The sequence below is a fragment of the Carassius gibelio genome, chromosome A13, assembly GCF_023724105.1.
Source record: "Carassius gibelio isolate Cgi1373 ecotype wild population from Czech Republic chromosome A13, carGib1.2-hapl.c, whole genome shotgun sequence".
Taxonomy (NCBI): domain Eukaryota; kingdom Metazoa; phylum Chordata; class Actinopteri; order Cypriniformes; family Cyprinidae; genus Carassius; species Carassius gibelio.
The window spans coordinates 900,756-916,591 of NC_068383.1; the positions used below are offsets into that span (position 1 = coordinate 900,756).

The 15,836-nt window shown below is 41.6% G+C and overlaps 2 protein-coding genes across 9 annotated transcripts in view; both read left to right on the forward strand.

Annotated features, from left to right (window-relative positions):
* The window catches only part of LOC128025801 (kinesin light chain 1), a 14,512-nt gene extending 10,074 nt beyond the window's left edge, over positions 1 to 4,438 (forward strand). For 2 of the 8 annotated variants that reach the window (XM_052612318.1, XM_052612319.1), the window contains exon 14: positions 1 to 1,841. This exon is cut by the window's left edge. Coding sequence is in view for 4 of the 8 variants with exons in the window: in XM_052612316.1 (XP_052468276.1) it covers positions 2,349 to 2,473; positions 2,789 to 2,846; positions 4,236 to 4,418 (366 nt within the window). In the remaining 4 variants the exon portion in view is untranslated. Of the gene's footprint in view, positions 1,842 to 2,260; positions 2,474 to 2,788; positions 2,847 to 3,194 lie in introns of those variants that run through there. The other 6 variants (XM_052612320.1, XM_052612321.1, XR_008186234.1 and 3 more) reach the window with 5 other exon arrangements.
* A 1,940-nt stretch (positions 4,439 to 6,378) lies between these two features.
* The window catches only part of LOC128025799 (inactive tyrosine-protein kinase 7), a 32,897-nt gene continuing 23,439 nt past the window's right edge, over positions 6,379 to 15,836 (forward strand). The window contains exon 1 of the mRNA XM_052612314.1: positions 6,379 to 6,851. Within this exon, the coding sequence (XP_052468274.1) occupies positions 6,746 to 6,851 (106 nt within the window). The 5' untranslated portion in view covers positions 6,379 to 6,745. The remainder of the gene's footprint in view (positions 6,852 to 15,836) is intronic.

Sequence of the window (15,836 nt, forward strand, 5' to 3'; positions counted from 1 at the left end):
ATGGACAGATAGAGAGACAGACAGACAGATGGACAGACTGAGAGATCGACAGATAGAGAGACAGAGAGAAGGACAAAGAGACAGACGGACAGACAGATGGACAGACAGACAGACAGACAGACTGAGGGATGGACAGAAAGACAGATGGACAGATAGAGAGACAGACAGACAGATAGAGAGATGGACAGATAGAGAGACAGACAGATAGAGAGACAGATAGAGAGACAGACAGACAGATGGACAGACAGAGAGATAGACAGATGGACAGACAGACAGACAGCCAGAGAGACAGAGAGAGAGACAGACGGACAGAGAGACAGATAGAGAGATGGACAGATAGAGAGACAGACGGACAGAAAGACAGATGGACAGAGAGAGAGACAGACAGAGAGACAGACGGACAGGCCAGACGTGTGTTTGATTTAAGCTCTTAATGGTGTGCTGTCTCTCTCTCTCTCTCTCTCTCTTCATCAGGCATAAAGCCATCAAGAGTTTCCATCATCTTCTTCCTCCTCACACAGGAAGGCCGTGTTTGTTTGTTTCCTCTGGACGTCCATCCTGTGCCGTAACGGGTGTCCTTTAATCGTCAGAGGGACGTGTCTCTCCTCAGTCCTGCTTCTTCTTTTCATTCTTCGGGTGACGTGACGTCGTCTTTGGGCTCTTCATCTGCTCCTCTCTCTCGTCTCTGATCTGCTGATAATCGATGTCAACACTTTCATCTGTCGTCGTTTCCATCACAGTTCTTTCAGACGGAAACACTGTTAATTCTGCAGATTTGATGGTTTTGTCTCTTTTTTGCTGTCTATGGGTTCGAGTGTGTTTCGTCATTAGTGTTTCACAGAAACTTGCTCTTGATACTGTTTTTGTTTTGTTTTTTGTAATCTATGATAAATGATGAATTCATATTGCTTGAGGATGTATGTGATGCATCCAAAGTCAAACAACACAAGAGAAACGTCACAGCTGCGTTGATGTGTTTATCTTCACAGTCTAAGTAACCTTTACAGTGTTCACATTAACGCTTGCTGTGGGATTGATGCATTAGTCAGCTGTGATATTATATATCAAATATCTATGAAGCTTGTTTCTGCCATGGAATAATACAATTAAAAAGGTAACTGTGACTTTTTATTTCACAATTTTTACTTTATATAAGATATGACCTTGTTTTATCCTGTGGTGGAAACGGCTCTTAGCTCTTGTGTGTGTTTACCAGTCGTGGAGAGACAGATGCTCCTGATTCAATCCACATGCTCATATTTCACCTGCAAAGGGAACAATCTTCAGCTGTCAGTATTCAGAGCCAGAACATTTCAGACATTCGCTGACTCGGTCCAAGAGAACATGAGGTTTGGTCGCAGCTGATGGAGGGAACAGTGTTATTCTGAGCGACTCTGCTGCAGTAAATACTTTCATTGAGCTTGTTGAATGTGTTGAAGGCCAAATGCAGAGACGTTTAACACAATCGTTCTATGAAAAGCCTTTCGTGACTGTATTATATCTCTGAATGTGCGGTCAGTTCAGTTTACACTAGTGCTGCAGGCCTCATTTATTCCGTTTTCACTAATGAATGATATTTGCTTCATTCCAAACACACACGTGATGATGATGATGATGATGATGATGATGATGCTGCGGTAGAAAACAAACAAATGTTGCTCTTAATAATGTGTTTGTGTGTTGTGGATTGCTGCATATTTATTGGTTTATCTTGGTTTTAATCTGAGCGTTTGTGTTGACTATCATAGTGAGTAGATCTACTAATGAATATATAAACACATTACTCCACTGCATTGTGACGGTTGTTAACATATAAACAATAAAGGTTTATTTCTAAAGTTTCTCTTCGTTCTGTATCAGTGTGTTTAATAACGATGATCTGTTTCTATATTGAGATCACATGCTTTTGAGTTATCTAATAAATAATGAAACCTTTTTTTTTTTTGCATTACTTGTTTTTTAAAAAACAAAAAATATATATATTTTGCTGGGAACCAAACTTTTTTGGTTCTCTTGACTAACACTGTCATTTCAACAAGTCCATGAGAACCAAACTGTCTGGTGGATTTTTGGGTGGACTGTTCCTTTAAAGCAGTGATGTGCTCACACACTGGATCCAGCACAGATGATGTGTGTGTGTGTGTGTGTTCAGTATACTGAGTGTGTGTGTGTGTGTGTGTGTGCAGTATACTGAGTGTGTGTGTGTGTGTGTGTGTTCAGTAAATTGAGTGTGTGTGTGTGTGTGTGTGTGTGTGTGCAGGATGGCAGTGGTGTTCTGCAGCGCAGTGGTTCTATCGCTCGTCTCAGAGATGATGTGTGTGTGTGTGTGTGTGTGTGTGTGTGTGCAGGATGGCAGTGGTGTTCTGCAGCGCAGTGGTTCTATCGCTCGTCTCAGAGATGCTCTGCGCAGGAGCAGTGAGATGCTGGTGAAGAAACTCCAGTTACACACACCTCCAGACACACACTACAACAAGTATGAGCACACACTTTATACTGATTATTATTTAGCATTTTCAGTATACTTCATAATTCTTTTGGTAGTTTATATTCATTTAGTTTTGTTGTCATTTGCTTCTCATGTTACTTTAGTTAATAAAATATTTTTTATTGTTTTAGTCTTTAACTTGATCAAGTAAATGAGTTTAGATGAGTTCTGTTGTCGACAGATGAACACAGACTCTGGAAGAAAACCTTCAGAAACTGAACAGATTTGATTTACAAATGTTCTTCTGCTGTAGATGAACAGGGCTTTGGGTTTGAAGACGTTCATGTGTGTTTATCTCTGTAGAATGAAACGCACCGCTTCACTAAACGTCCTGAACAAGACGGGAGACGAGTCCTTACAGGTAACTGATATCACTGAAACAGTCTTCTAGCAATTACACAAAAAGTCAGATCGGCAAGATATAAACTAAAAACTGAGAGGAAAAATTTAAAACTGAGATGTAAAGTTGCAGTTATGTTTACAAATTTAATTCTGTAATGTAAACAAGCTTCCATATTAAGAGAAAATCTAATAAGAGTTTATCCAGACGCAGATGATGTGAATGGCTCAGATCAGCTTTATTTAGAGAATGATTGAGAGTAACAGCAGGAACATGAGTTCAGGGAGCGGATGCTGAGTCAGTGTTGAGTCCATGTCTTCCTCACCTTCTGCTCTGTTCTGTTCTGCTCTGTTCTGGTCTGGTGTTCAGAGTCTGTGCGGCCGGCGGCTGAGAGACACTCGAGGTTTGAGCTCCAGTAATGTGGATCTGTACAGCAGCAGTTAAACCAGACCCGAGCGGCTGCTGTTACCTGAAGAAGACATGAATATGCCCTGGACACTGGTCAGGGAGCACATTAGTGATCAGGAGACGTGTCTTCTGCTGTCCTCACACTATACATGTGCTGTATGATGAGGATTTACGGGTTAACTGATGTGAGCGAATGTCTATATCTCTCCGAGGAAAGGAGTTCTTTCTTTTCATCTGGTTTGGGTTCATACTGGATTTAGAAACTCATTAAGAAAAAGCAGAATTGAAGAGAACTTGCTGTGCTGAAATTATGAAGATCACAATGATCAACACACACACACACACACACTGTGCCGTTTCTCTTTTAATGCTCAGGCTGATGCTGCGTCTCTTAAAGGTCACTATATCATGAATATTCAGCTCACTGTATAAAGATGTCAGACTATATCTACAGACATGACATAACTGGGTCATAATCTGTAAATGCTGCAAGATTACACATAAAACCACTGATGTCTGTTATTTTCCTGTTTCTTTACAACAGCGACTCGCTTCATTTGAGGAGTCCCTGATTTCACTGCATGCAAGTCTTAATATTGTCATGGTATCGGGGTTTTCCTTTTTTATTATTATTGCATGAATATTATCAGAATATAGATCATTCAGGTTTATGGATTATGGATTTTGTGGTGGTGTAGATGTATTATGGGTGATAAATGTATTGTAGAAAGCAGAACAGACGCACTGAGGATCTTGGTGGTTTTACACTGGATCCTAGCGGCTCTCAGACCTGGATCTGGGAGAAAATGCTTCTGTTCGTTTGAGATGATGATATTAGTGATGCACACCAATGCATATTTATTGAACTCATTGCTATTTGCCATCAAAGCGTTTGTTGTTAAAGATGTAGCCCACAGCTGTCCTTCATGCATTGGGCTGAGACATCATGAAGTGCTGTTTCTGATGTTTGTGTCTGATCTGAGGTTCTCTCTGGTTCTCCAGGAGCTCGTCAGTGTGGATTCAACCTGCAATAAACTGTTACCATTCATGTCATTTACTTGTTACCATCAGTGCCATTTATTTCTGCCCAGATGTGTTGATAATAATACATTAATGTTAATAAATTGTGAAGATTTTTACACTCTTCTCCAAGATCGCTTCTTTTTTAAAGATTTGTCATTGTAAAATTGCATCAGCATTGCATCAGTGTCTCATCAATGGATGCTATACTTGGGGTTCGCGAATCATCAGTTCGGGAGTTCGTAGCAGGGTCGCAAATTATTTGAATCAGTTCGAGTTTGTAGCGGGTTCGCGAATCATTTGAGTCAGTTCGGGAGTTCAAAGCGGGTTCGCGAATCATTTGAGTCAGTTTGGGGGTCGCAAATCATTTGAATCACTTCGGGAGTTCGGAGCAGGTTCGTGAATCAATTGTTCGTGGATGTTTCGACGTGGAAAGCAGTTCGGAATGGAAATATTGATATTTTATTTGTTAACAACATACTTGTTGTACCTTAAAATCAGAAAATGTTATGAAATTAGAGAACTAAGCCAATAGAGTTCAGAGTGTGATTCATTTGAGTCAGTTCGGGAGTTCATAGCGGGTTCGCGAATCATTTGCGTCAGTTCGGGACTTCAAAGCGAGTTCGCGAATCATTTGAGTCAGTTTGTGGATCGCGAATCATTTGAATCAGTTCGGGAGTTCAAAGCGAGTTCGCGAATCATTTGCGTCAGTTCGGGAGTTCAAAGCGAGTTCGCGAATCATTTGAGTCAGTTTGGGGATCGCGAATCATTTGAATCAGTTCGGGAGTTCAAAGCGGGTTCGCGAATCATTTGCGTCAGTTCGGGAGTTCAAAGCGAGTTCGCGAATCATTTGAGTCAGTTTGGGGATCGCGAATCATTTGAATCAGTTCGGGAGTTCAAAGCGAGTTCGCGAATCATTTGAGTCAGTTTGGGGAAAGCGAATCATTTGAATCAGTTTGGGGTTTGTTTTAATGATGTGCTTTTTAACAGTATCAAGTATATTCAAAAACTAAACAAATTGTGCCTAAAAAGTGCACGCATCTAATGTAAAGTTACATGATGAAGTCATACTCGTGCGCGTGCACGTGCATTTTGAGTGCGTTCCTTCACTGCATTATTCTGTGTATTGAGTGTACTGTGTATTATTAAATGTTGTAGAATAATGTAATATATGAATGAATAATATCCTAAAGAACCTTTTTGCCAAAAGGGTTCTTTCTTGTCATTATAGAACCTTTTTAGCATCAAAGGTTCTTTGTAGTTGAGTAAAGAACCCTATGGTTCTATATAGAACCCCAATGAACCCTTTTTTCTAAGAGTGTGTTGTCATAACGTTCACCTTGGAGATTGAAAATGTTTCTTTTTTGAGACCCCATGAGCCCAAATTCAGACCCAGAACAATAAAACCCACAGAAGAGGTGGAAGTTCAAAGGAGGAATCTTTATATTACCAAACTGCAGCGAGAGGAAGAGTAGATATAAGTCATGATCTGCAAGATTAACCACAATCCAGTGATGGAGTACTCGAGTCCGACTCCAGTCACTTTTCTTTGGACTCGAGTCCGACTCGAGACTCCATTCTCTGGACTCGTGACTCGTGGACTGATGACTCGTACTTGGACTCGGACTCGAGGATATATAAAATCAGACTTGAACATTCATTACGTTGTTTTTGACTAAAAATGTTATAAACTCTCCAGATCACACAGATGGCCAGTCCGTCCCTGTTGTTCTTTGCTCGTCTTAGTTAACACAATAACTAATGGAACCTTAATGTAAGGTGTCCATTATTATTTTTTTTTTTTATTGCGAAACCTGCACTTCTTTAATAATGATCCTTCCTCAGTGAAGTCGAGCAGCAGAAGTTATGTGGCAGGACTAATATTACTGACCTATTTTGGGGTGAAGTAAATAAGAAAGACTAGTTTCACACGTCACTGTTTATTACAGTGCATTCATCATTTGCTGGGTTTTAAAATAAAAATAAAATATATGTTTTTATTCTGATTTAATTATTAAAATGCCTTTTAATGGGCTGCTCAGAGTCATCACATCAAGTGCAGCCATGAAACCCTTCGAAAGAAACCAAGTCATCCGTGCTCAGGTGAAGCGTCTCTCGGTGTTTCCCGGTGTTTCCCGGTTCTGCCAGCGGGATGCAGCATTGGACGCGTTTTCCCGGAGAGAGAGGAGCGCGGAAACCGGAAGCTCCGGAGAGAGAGAGAAAGCGAGAGAGAGCGAGGGAGAGAGAGAGAGAGAGAGAGAGAGAGAAAACCAACCCGGGACCGAGTAAAGTGAGCTGTTTCCGACGATCCGCTGTGCGCCGACAGTCTGACCGGAACACGGAGATCACCGCACCTCACCGGGACTCATCTACCGCCCCGAGCTCACTCCGCGCCGCGTCAGCTCAGTCCGGTGTTTGCGTGTCGTGAAGGAGAATAATCGCACTCTGTGAACGCGTCTGACCCGTGGCGCACCTGCGCGTCCCCGGAAGACATGCACGGATCACCGGGGACCGACACCCACAGGAGTTCCGCGCTCCGCACCGGAAGACGAAGATCCGACGCTCTGCTGGCCATCATCGTCATCGTGTGTCTGAAAGGTAAGAGCTTCAGCTCGAGCTGTAACGCGTCGGTGACGGTAGAGAGACCGATCTGGAGTTCAGCTGAAGTTATGTCCGGTTTGATTTCCAGCATCTAATCAGAGAGAGCTTGTGTAAATGAGCTTCATATCTCCAGAAACCAGATTCATATCGATCAGAAATCAGTGTTCATCATCACATGTGCCTCGGTGATCGTGTGTGTGATGACTGGAGCAGAAGAACAATCACACACACACACACAAACACACACACACACTGATCGATCAGCATCATGAACACACACTCATTACTGTATTAAACATGTTCCTCTGATTATACTCCTGTAAAAACATCTTCATGGGTCCTGAATGATATAACTGGAGAAAAATTATTTCATGTACTGCTTCACTGCCCATAGCTTCTCTCATGATGAGTGTGTGTGTGTGTGTGTGTGTGTGTACCCACTTAACCATATTTTGGGGACAAGCTTGTACCCAAAAGTGAGATACATCTGTCAAAATCTCCAAAAACCTTCCTTTGGGGCCCTCCTCATTTGTAAAACTGGTATAAATATAAAGTAAACAAAGTAAAAAAAAATGTTGTTTAAATGCATAAAGTTTTCTGTGAGGGCTAAGATTAGGCCATAGAATAAAAACCAACATGTTTCAGAAAGACGGAGGATGTACATTAGATGGAAAATAATGTTTTTTGACACATAAACATATTGTATTATGCCAAATACACAAAACACTTTTTTAGCAACGTCATTTTACCCATTTAAAATAAAGTGATTAATATAGATTTAAAAATAAGTTTAAATCGTACACCTGGTTTTAAATGATTAATACAGTATTATAGTGTGTAGGAAAAACACAACAATAATGTCATCTAAATGAAATCTTGTATAAAGCTGAGATGTGACAGGGTTTCTTAATTCTCCCTTCCTCAAAGCCTTAATAACTCTTAATGTACAGTCTTGGCATTAACTGAACATCTTCCTCCGTGTTTGTCTCGTTTCCCAGGTCAAACATCGAAATATCTTTAAATCAAAAACATTTTCTGTTGAGAAACTGATCGAAATGAAGCCGAGAGCTACAGATGAAGCGAGTGCTTCCTAAACTGAGCTGTAGACGTCTGTGTCAGCACGATTTATTCCTGATATCTGTCAGCCGTCTGTCCTCTCAGTCCCTCAGGAAGGAGCTCGTCCGTCTGTCAGTGTTAATGGAACACTCCATTTCATCATTTTACAAACATGTTTCTGAAAAAGCGCTCCATGAATGATGTTCAGGTGATGGTTTCGTGCTGCTGTGAGATGTTTATTAGAGCTCATTCTTCAGAGGATAGATGATGAGACGTCTTTCTGCTGCTGTTTGAAACCTTCCTTTCTTTAGACTGAACCTGCTCTGTGTTGGTGTGAGATGATTCCTGACCGGCTGAGTGTGTTATATGACGTCACACATTGACCTCTGGCCATCAGAACACTACTAATCCACTTTACAGGAGTATAATCTGATTATGTGTGTAAGGAGCCACTGAAGAGCGACGAACACTCGAGCGCTCTGCCAGTGTTTGTCAGATATGATCAGATGAGAGTTGTGAGATGTTTGAGATGTTTGAGCTGATGTGAGTACGCCGGGCTGGATGACGGATCCAGACACACACTTCTGCTCCAGCAAGCCCTCCTCGCTGTCTGTATGATGATGTTTTATGTATTTGGGTCAGCCATATTCACCACCTCCTGAGAGTGGTTTGTTTAGAAATGTTAAATATATTCTCACTTGTGTTCTAAAGCACAGGAAGTGTTGTTTCTGACGCTGAGGCTGTGATGGACGTAATAATGAAGCGTTTAGAGGACGTTTGTCAAGCGTCCAGCGCGACTCAATCCTGTGAATGAATGTCGGATTAACCCTTTCCTCACCGAGTTCCCCTGAGCCTCTGTTAAACACGCGTGGTGTGTGATTACTCGTGTAACGAGCGTGACCCCATCACTAACGAGCCTCCTCCTGGATGATGATGATGAAGATGTGTGTGTTCCTCCGTCAGACCTCGTTAGTCAGGCTCCACCGGTTCTCCATCATCTGCAGCAGGTGCGAGATGAATGAAATCCTCCTTCATCTACAGCATCTTCAGCTTCATGAAGCGTTTCCTCCGGGCTTTATAACACCGACATGGGCTTCCAGTCTAATTATCTAAATATAGCTGCTCTGAATACAGCGCTGTGTGTTTTCTGCAGAGTTTAAAGTGTGTGTGAGACACAGACTGATGGAAGAAGCACACTCTCTGCTGAAGCAGTTACTGGGGAGAGCGAGACACTGCTCTCAGCCTCGTCCTGACCTGGTTGTGCTTCTCCCGCTGGGGAAACCACAGACTTCAGACGCTAATGGAGCCGAACATCAGAAGACTGCACTCTCCATCAGAGCGCTTCATGAGCCTCATTTCTGTATTTGTATTTATTTATTTATTAAGCACTTTTACACAACTTGTCATTGATCAAAGTGCTGTACAAACACATAAACAATCATTAACACCACATGTAAATAACCTGTTTGTCGTCGTCGTTCCTCCGTGCTGACCCGAGGCTCTCAGGCGAGCGGATTACTGGAGCGCACAGGGGCCTGATACTGACACCAGGGGCCCGGCGTCGCTCATCTCCATCACAGATAGCATCTCAAACACTGCAGACGTTTGCATGAGTGAAGCGTGTGAATCTGTGCGCTGGCGTGTTTTGATCGTTGCGTGCCGTGTTTGCAGCGCTGGTTAATAAAGCGTGAGTAGATGCGGAGCTATGTTTGATCGCCCGCAGCGCTGGAGCCACTCGGCTGGAATATTTGGTTCAGTGGCTTTCTAGAGAGCATCTCTCGGCCTTCCTGTGTGTGTATCGACTTCCCTCCTCTGAAGACACTGAGCCGTGTGTGTGTGAGAGCGTTTCTAGCGCTTGATGCATCGCTGCTCCAGGCTCATCTGTCACTGTAACGTTTCAAAGGATGTAAACCAATAAAAGTGTCATCTACAGTGCTTCATACCACACAGCTTCTTTCAAAGTTCAGCTGCTTACATTTTCAAAAGTTGATTATTTTGACACCATAAAAGAAAAGAACTGCACACACAAAATGCCAAATACCTCTCCTCTCTTGCACATCTCTTGTAAAAAATAAAGCACTGTGTTAAAACTATCACAAACACATCTCAAAAACAAACAGTTGTCTTATGTTGCAAACACCTTTGCCATAATGTGATTTGTTTGGATATATCATACACACAGTTATTCAAAGTCTAAAGCTGTTCTTTCACGAGCTCCTGTGTACAGTTCTGTTCATGATGGAAAGTAATTGGCAGAGAGATGTTAAAAAATACATAAGAAACACAAGCACGATTGAAACTTACTGTAAGCATCTGTGCTGTGAAGACAGTATCACACAGAAGAAGAGAAACACATCAGCCGTGTGTAGTTGTGTAGATGTGTGTTCAGTGAGGAGTTAGTCAGGCTTTTTGATTGACTGGGTTTGAAAAGGAGATCAAGATATTTCCTCTTACGTGTGTGTGTGTGTGTGTGTGTGTGTGTGTGTGTGTGTGTGTGTGTGTGTTTTATAGAGAATTGTGTGTTGTTTGGCAAAAAGTGTTTTATGAAATTGAAAACCGACTCAAGGGTTTTCAGGTAGTGGGCGGAGCCAATTCACAAACGGTAGCCTCATTGGCTGGCACTCACCTATTATCATCCCTATTTTGCTTTGAGCAAATCAGTTCAAGCGAACGCACAAAACCTGATTAATATTCATGAATCCAGTGGCTCGTTAATCCTTAGTGTGTTATTAGTAGAATTCGTATCACTATATTTTTTTTTTTTTACAGAAATGCTGAATGACCAAAAAAGCAGCACCACACATCCAGTTAAAATGTTCAGTTAAAATGACTAATATGGGTTGAAACATGGTTATCAAGTTTATTTCTAATTAATAAAGTTTGAGTGACTGATGTTAATAGTGTACTTTCAGATATTTAAAAACTGTGGCATTTTAGCTTTATATAGTCCGGCAAGAAAACTTTTTAAAATTTACTAGCCAATGGCGATTCACTTGTTTGTGTGTGTGTGTTTGTTATAATAATGCATAATATTTACTATTTCTTATCATTTATTTGTTCCTCCATGCACTGGACACTGTTCTCCATGTCTTGCTGTAGTGTCTAATGAAGGATCTGTTCTGTGTATGTTATTGACTAATGTGTGATTTGAAAGCTTTGTTTGATTTCGAGCACAGGTGAAATGGTTTTGAAGCGATCGTTTGTTTTAGTCAGTGCTTCTGTGAATTAAGTTTGAAGGTTTGGATTTGTGTTAAGGTTTTGAGGAAATGTGTTACGTTTTCAAGGAATGTGTTTTAGCAATTTAACTGTAATAGCCAGATTTATTTCTAGTGGCATTAAACTGTGCCGTCTCAGAGACTGGACTGGTCTGGACTGAGGGGGTCATTATTCACAATGACAGAAATAAGATGCTCTGTAATTGACCTTTGACCTTCCTCTTTGGTTACCATGGTAACATGCCAACATCACCACGCTCAACTGGCATAGGCTTTATCTTCTGGCTGTTTGTCAGGGTTTGCTCTCTTGGCTGTGTTGAGGTGCATTATGGGATCATCAGCGGGTTGAACTTCCTCTGTTCATTAGCGAGAGCATTAGGCTCAGATGGGCTCCTGGCTCAGGGATCGTCCTGTATGGATTGTTTTCTGGTCTGGGTTTGCATTTGAACTTGATGCACTTTAAGGGCCGGATGGGAAACACAGAGCGCTTGGGAATGTCTGTGAGGCAGAACGGAGCCTAACGGCCCCTCGTTTCTCCCCAGGATATGGGTACATTTACCAAACCAGAGCTATTGTCTTGCCTGTATGGACAGAACACAAAAGTGAAAATCAATACGTCAATATGCTACGTGAAGTGGGGGGTGGGGGGGTTTGTGTGTGTGTGTCTGGTCTACCAAGTCTCTGCCTTTCTCACACAGAACAACCTTCTTGATGCTTCAGAAGTGGACATTCAGCTGAGACTGCCTTGCTCTGTTGTTGAAGTCCTAAGACTGGCCAGAACGGGATCCAAATCTTTAATACTTCTCCTGCTTGATGTCCGCTGCTTTTGACACGGGTAACCACCAGATCCTCCTATCAACCCTACTGGCAAAAGGCATCTCAGGAACCACACTTCAATGTTTTGAGTCTTACCTATCAGTGTTATCTTGGAGAGGTGAGGTGTCCAAGTCACAACATCTAACTACTGGGGTGCCTCAGGGCTCAGTTCTTGGACCACTTCTCTTCTCTGTCTACATGGCATCATTAGGTTCTGTCATTCAGAAACATGGCTTTTCATACCACTGCTATGCTGATGACACTCAACTCTTCCTCTCATTCCATCCTGATGATCCGACGGTAGCTATTCGCATCTCAGCTTGTCTAACTGACATTTCTTCCTGGATGATGGACCATCACCTTCAACTCAACCTTGCCAAGACAGAACTGCTTGTGATTCCAGCAAACCCATCGTTTCATCACAATTTCACCATCAAGTTAGGCACATCAACCATAACTCCTTCAAAAACAGCTAGAAGCCTTGGAGTTATGATTGATGATCAGCTGACTTTCTCAGACCACATTGCTAAAACTGTCCGATCCTGCAGATTTGCTTTATTCAACATCAAGAAGATCAAACCCTTTCTTTGGGAACATGCTGCACAACTCCTTGTTCAAGCTCTTGTTCTGTGGCTGGACTATTGCAATGCCCTCTTGGCAGGTCTTCCAGCCAATTCTATCAAACCTTTACAATTAATCCAGAACGCCGCAGCAAGATTAATTTTTAATGAGCCGAAAAGAAACACGTCACACCTCTTTTTATCAATTTGCACTGGCTTCCAATAGCTGCTTGCATAAAATACAAGGCATTGATGTTTGCCTACAAAACTACCACTGGCTCTGCACCCATTTACCTAAATTCATTACTTCAGACTTTCGTGCCTCTAGAAGCTTGCGTTCTGCAAGTGAACGTCTCTTGATTGTGCCATCCCAAAGAAGCACAAAGTCACTTTTGCAGACTTTCAAATAAAAAAAAGTGAAGACATTTTTTTTCCCTCCTGGGTGGAATGACCTGCCTAACTCAATCTGAACAGCTTCACACATCTTCAAGAATCGGCTAAAACCACTTCTCTTCCATCTTTATTGGACCCTCTAACTTTAGCACTCACTATTCTAATTCTATTCTTTAAAATATAAATAAATAAATATCTAACTACCTTTCTAATCTTTTTGTAATCTATCTATTTTATTTATTATACAATTATAAAAAAAGACCTCTAACACTATCTCGCTCTATTATTTTTCTATTCTATCAGTTTTCTTTTTCTTTTTTATATTATTTAAAAGCCCTTGCTATGTATTCTGCATTTACGCTAACTGAGACTTGTTATAGCACTTATCATTGCTCTTTTGTTGTTTTTGATTGCTTCCATTGTCCTCATTTGTAAGTCGCTTTGGATAAAGCGTCTGCTAAATGACTAAATGTAATGTAAATGTCTATCTGTGTGTGTGTGTGTGTGTGTGTGAGAGAGAGAGAGAGAGAGAGAGGCTGTTTTAGACTGACAAATGTTTCAAGTGCAATGGAAGTGAAATTGCTGGTGAGGGGGAAGGGTCTTCAGTCGCTCATATCAGGTGAACCTTCAGTGCGCGCGCGTGTGTGTGTGTGTGTGTGTGTGTGTGTGTGTGTGTGTGTGTGTGCGTGTGTGTGCGTGTGTGTGTGTGCGTGTGCGTGTGTGTGTGTGTGTGTGTGTGTGTGTCTTTGGGTTTTAGAAAGGTTAATTCTCCCTTTCACAGACTAAAGCCTTAAAAATGTCTTATTTGACCTCTCATCTGTCATTTTGCATCAAATGTGTCTTGATTTATGAATCTTTAGACATTAGCACTGCAACACAGTGATGTGTGTGTGTGTGTGTGTGTGTGTGTGTGTGGTGACAGATTTTGAGCCTCAGGTCCGAAACACACTTGTGTTCATGAACAGATTGGCTCCATTTCACATCATTGTCCGTTGAAACCACCCTTGTCCATCGACCACCCTTCATTCGCTAAATCAACAATATTTCAGAATAATAACGTCTTTCAGAAGTAGTTGGAAATAAATATAATGGCTGTCACCGGATGACAGCAGATTCTGCCTGTGTCAGTTTTATAGACAGTAAAGGGTGCCGTCAGGGGCTTATGGGATATCGTCCTGACAGAGGTCATGTCCCCCTGGCCACCGTTCACAAACAATTCATATCTTACCCATCAGCCTCCTGTCTCTCCTGTTTCTCTTTCCTGCATTTATTCATGATTTCAGTCACATGATTCAGTGCAGACACAGTATAATGTGAGTGTGTGTTCACTGCCTTATACACTTACACACTGTGTGTGTCTACACATATAGATAGATATTGTGCTGACTCCATCATCATTAACTCTCTCATTGTGTTACTGATGGTGTTCCCATAATGCCCTGCTCCCGTCTCATGAAGTCATGTGTCAGCAGCTGAATATAAAGCGAGTGTGTGGAGGCTGCTGATGGGAAGGTGGATGTGCAGCATATGGAGATGAACTGACAGACAGATGAACCGTGTGTGTGTTTCTCTAGAGACGTGTGTTTTGGAGAAGAGTCACAGGAAGTACAGAGTCAGGGCAGGTGAATAATTAGCTGTCATCAATAACAGCCTCTCTCTCTCTCTCTCTCTCTCTCTCTCTCTCTCTCTCTTCTGAATGAGAGACAGCTTCTTCTGTCATTAGGAGCGAGTGTGTGAGTGTGTGTGTGTGTGTGTGTGTGTGTGTGAGTGACTAATTCTCTTACCATACCTTTAACTCAAGTTCCATATAAACTGATTAGCAAAAATTGAGTTTGGCCCAGTTCTTTGTTTCTGAGGTCCATAAAGCTTTGAGTTTTTTGGACCCAAATAAGTCTGCAGTGCCTGATGAGTTGGAACCATTTTTTCTAAAGCTAGCAGCTGTTGACTTATTAATTTAATCTTTTTATTTCCCCATGTGCAGTCCCGAAGATCTGGAAGTCTTTTGTTTCACCTCTTTTCAAAAAGGAGACTCACTGCATTTGAACAATTGTAGTTCAGTCTTTCATGTAGAACACAGTGTGTGCTTTTAAAAGATTGAACTTCATCTGTTTTGTGAGTTTTTAAAGGTGTCCCTCAGGGGTCTGTTCTGGGACCCATTTCATTTTCTTTGTATACAGTATTGTTCAAAATAATAGCAGTACAATGTGACTAACCAGAATAATCAAGGTTTTTAGTATATTTTTTATTGCTACGTGGCAAACAAGTTACCAGTAGGTTCAGTAGATTGTCAGAAAACAAACAAGACCCAGCTTTCATGATATGCACGCTCTTAAGGCTGTGCAATTGGGCAATTAGTTGAAAGGGTTGTGTTAAAAAAAATAGCAGTGTCTACCTTTGACTGTACAAACTCAAAACTATTTTGTACAAACATTTTTTTTTTCTGGGATTTAGCAATCCTGTGAATCACTAAACTAATATTTAGTTGTATGACCACAGTTTTTTAAAACTGCTTGACATCTGTGTGGCATGGAGTCAACCAACTTGTGGCACCTCTCAGCTGTTATTCCACTCCATGATTCTTTAACAACATTCCACAATTCATTCACATTTCTTGGTTTTGCTTCAGAAACAGCATTTTTGATATCACCCCACAAGTTCTCAATTGGATTAAGGTCTGGAGATTGGGCTGGCCACTCCATAACATTAATTTTGTTGGTTTGGAACCAAGACTTTGCCCATTTACTAGTGTGTTTTGGGTCATTGTCTTGTTGAAACAACCATTTCAAGGGCATGTCCTCTTCAGCATAGGGCAACATGACCTCTTCAAGTATTTTAACATATGCAAACTGATCCATGATCCCTGGTATGCGATAAATAGGCCCAACACCATAGTAGGAGAAACATGCCCATATCATGATGCTTGCACCTCCATGCTTCACTGT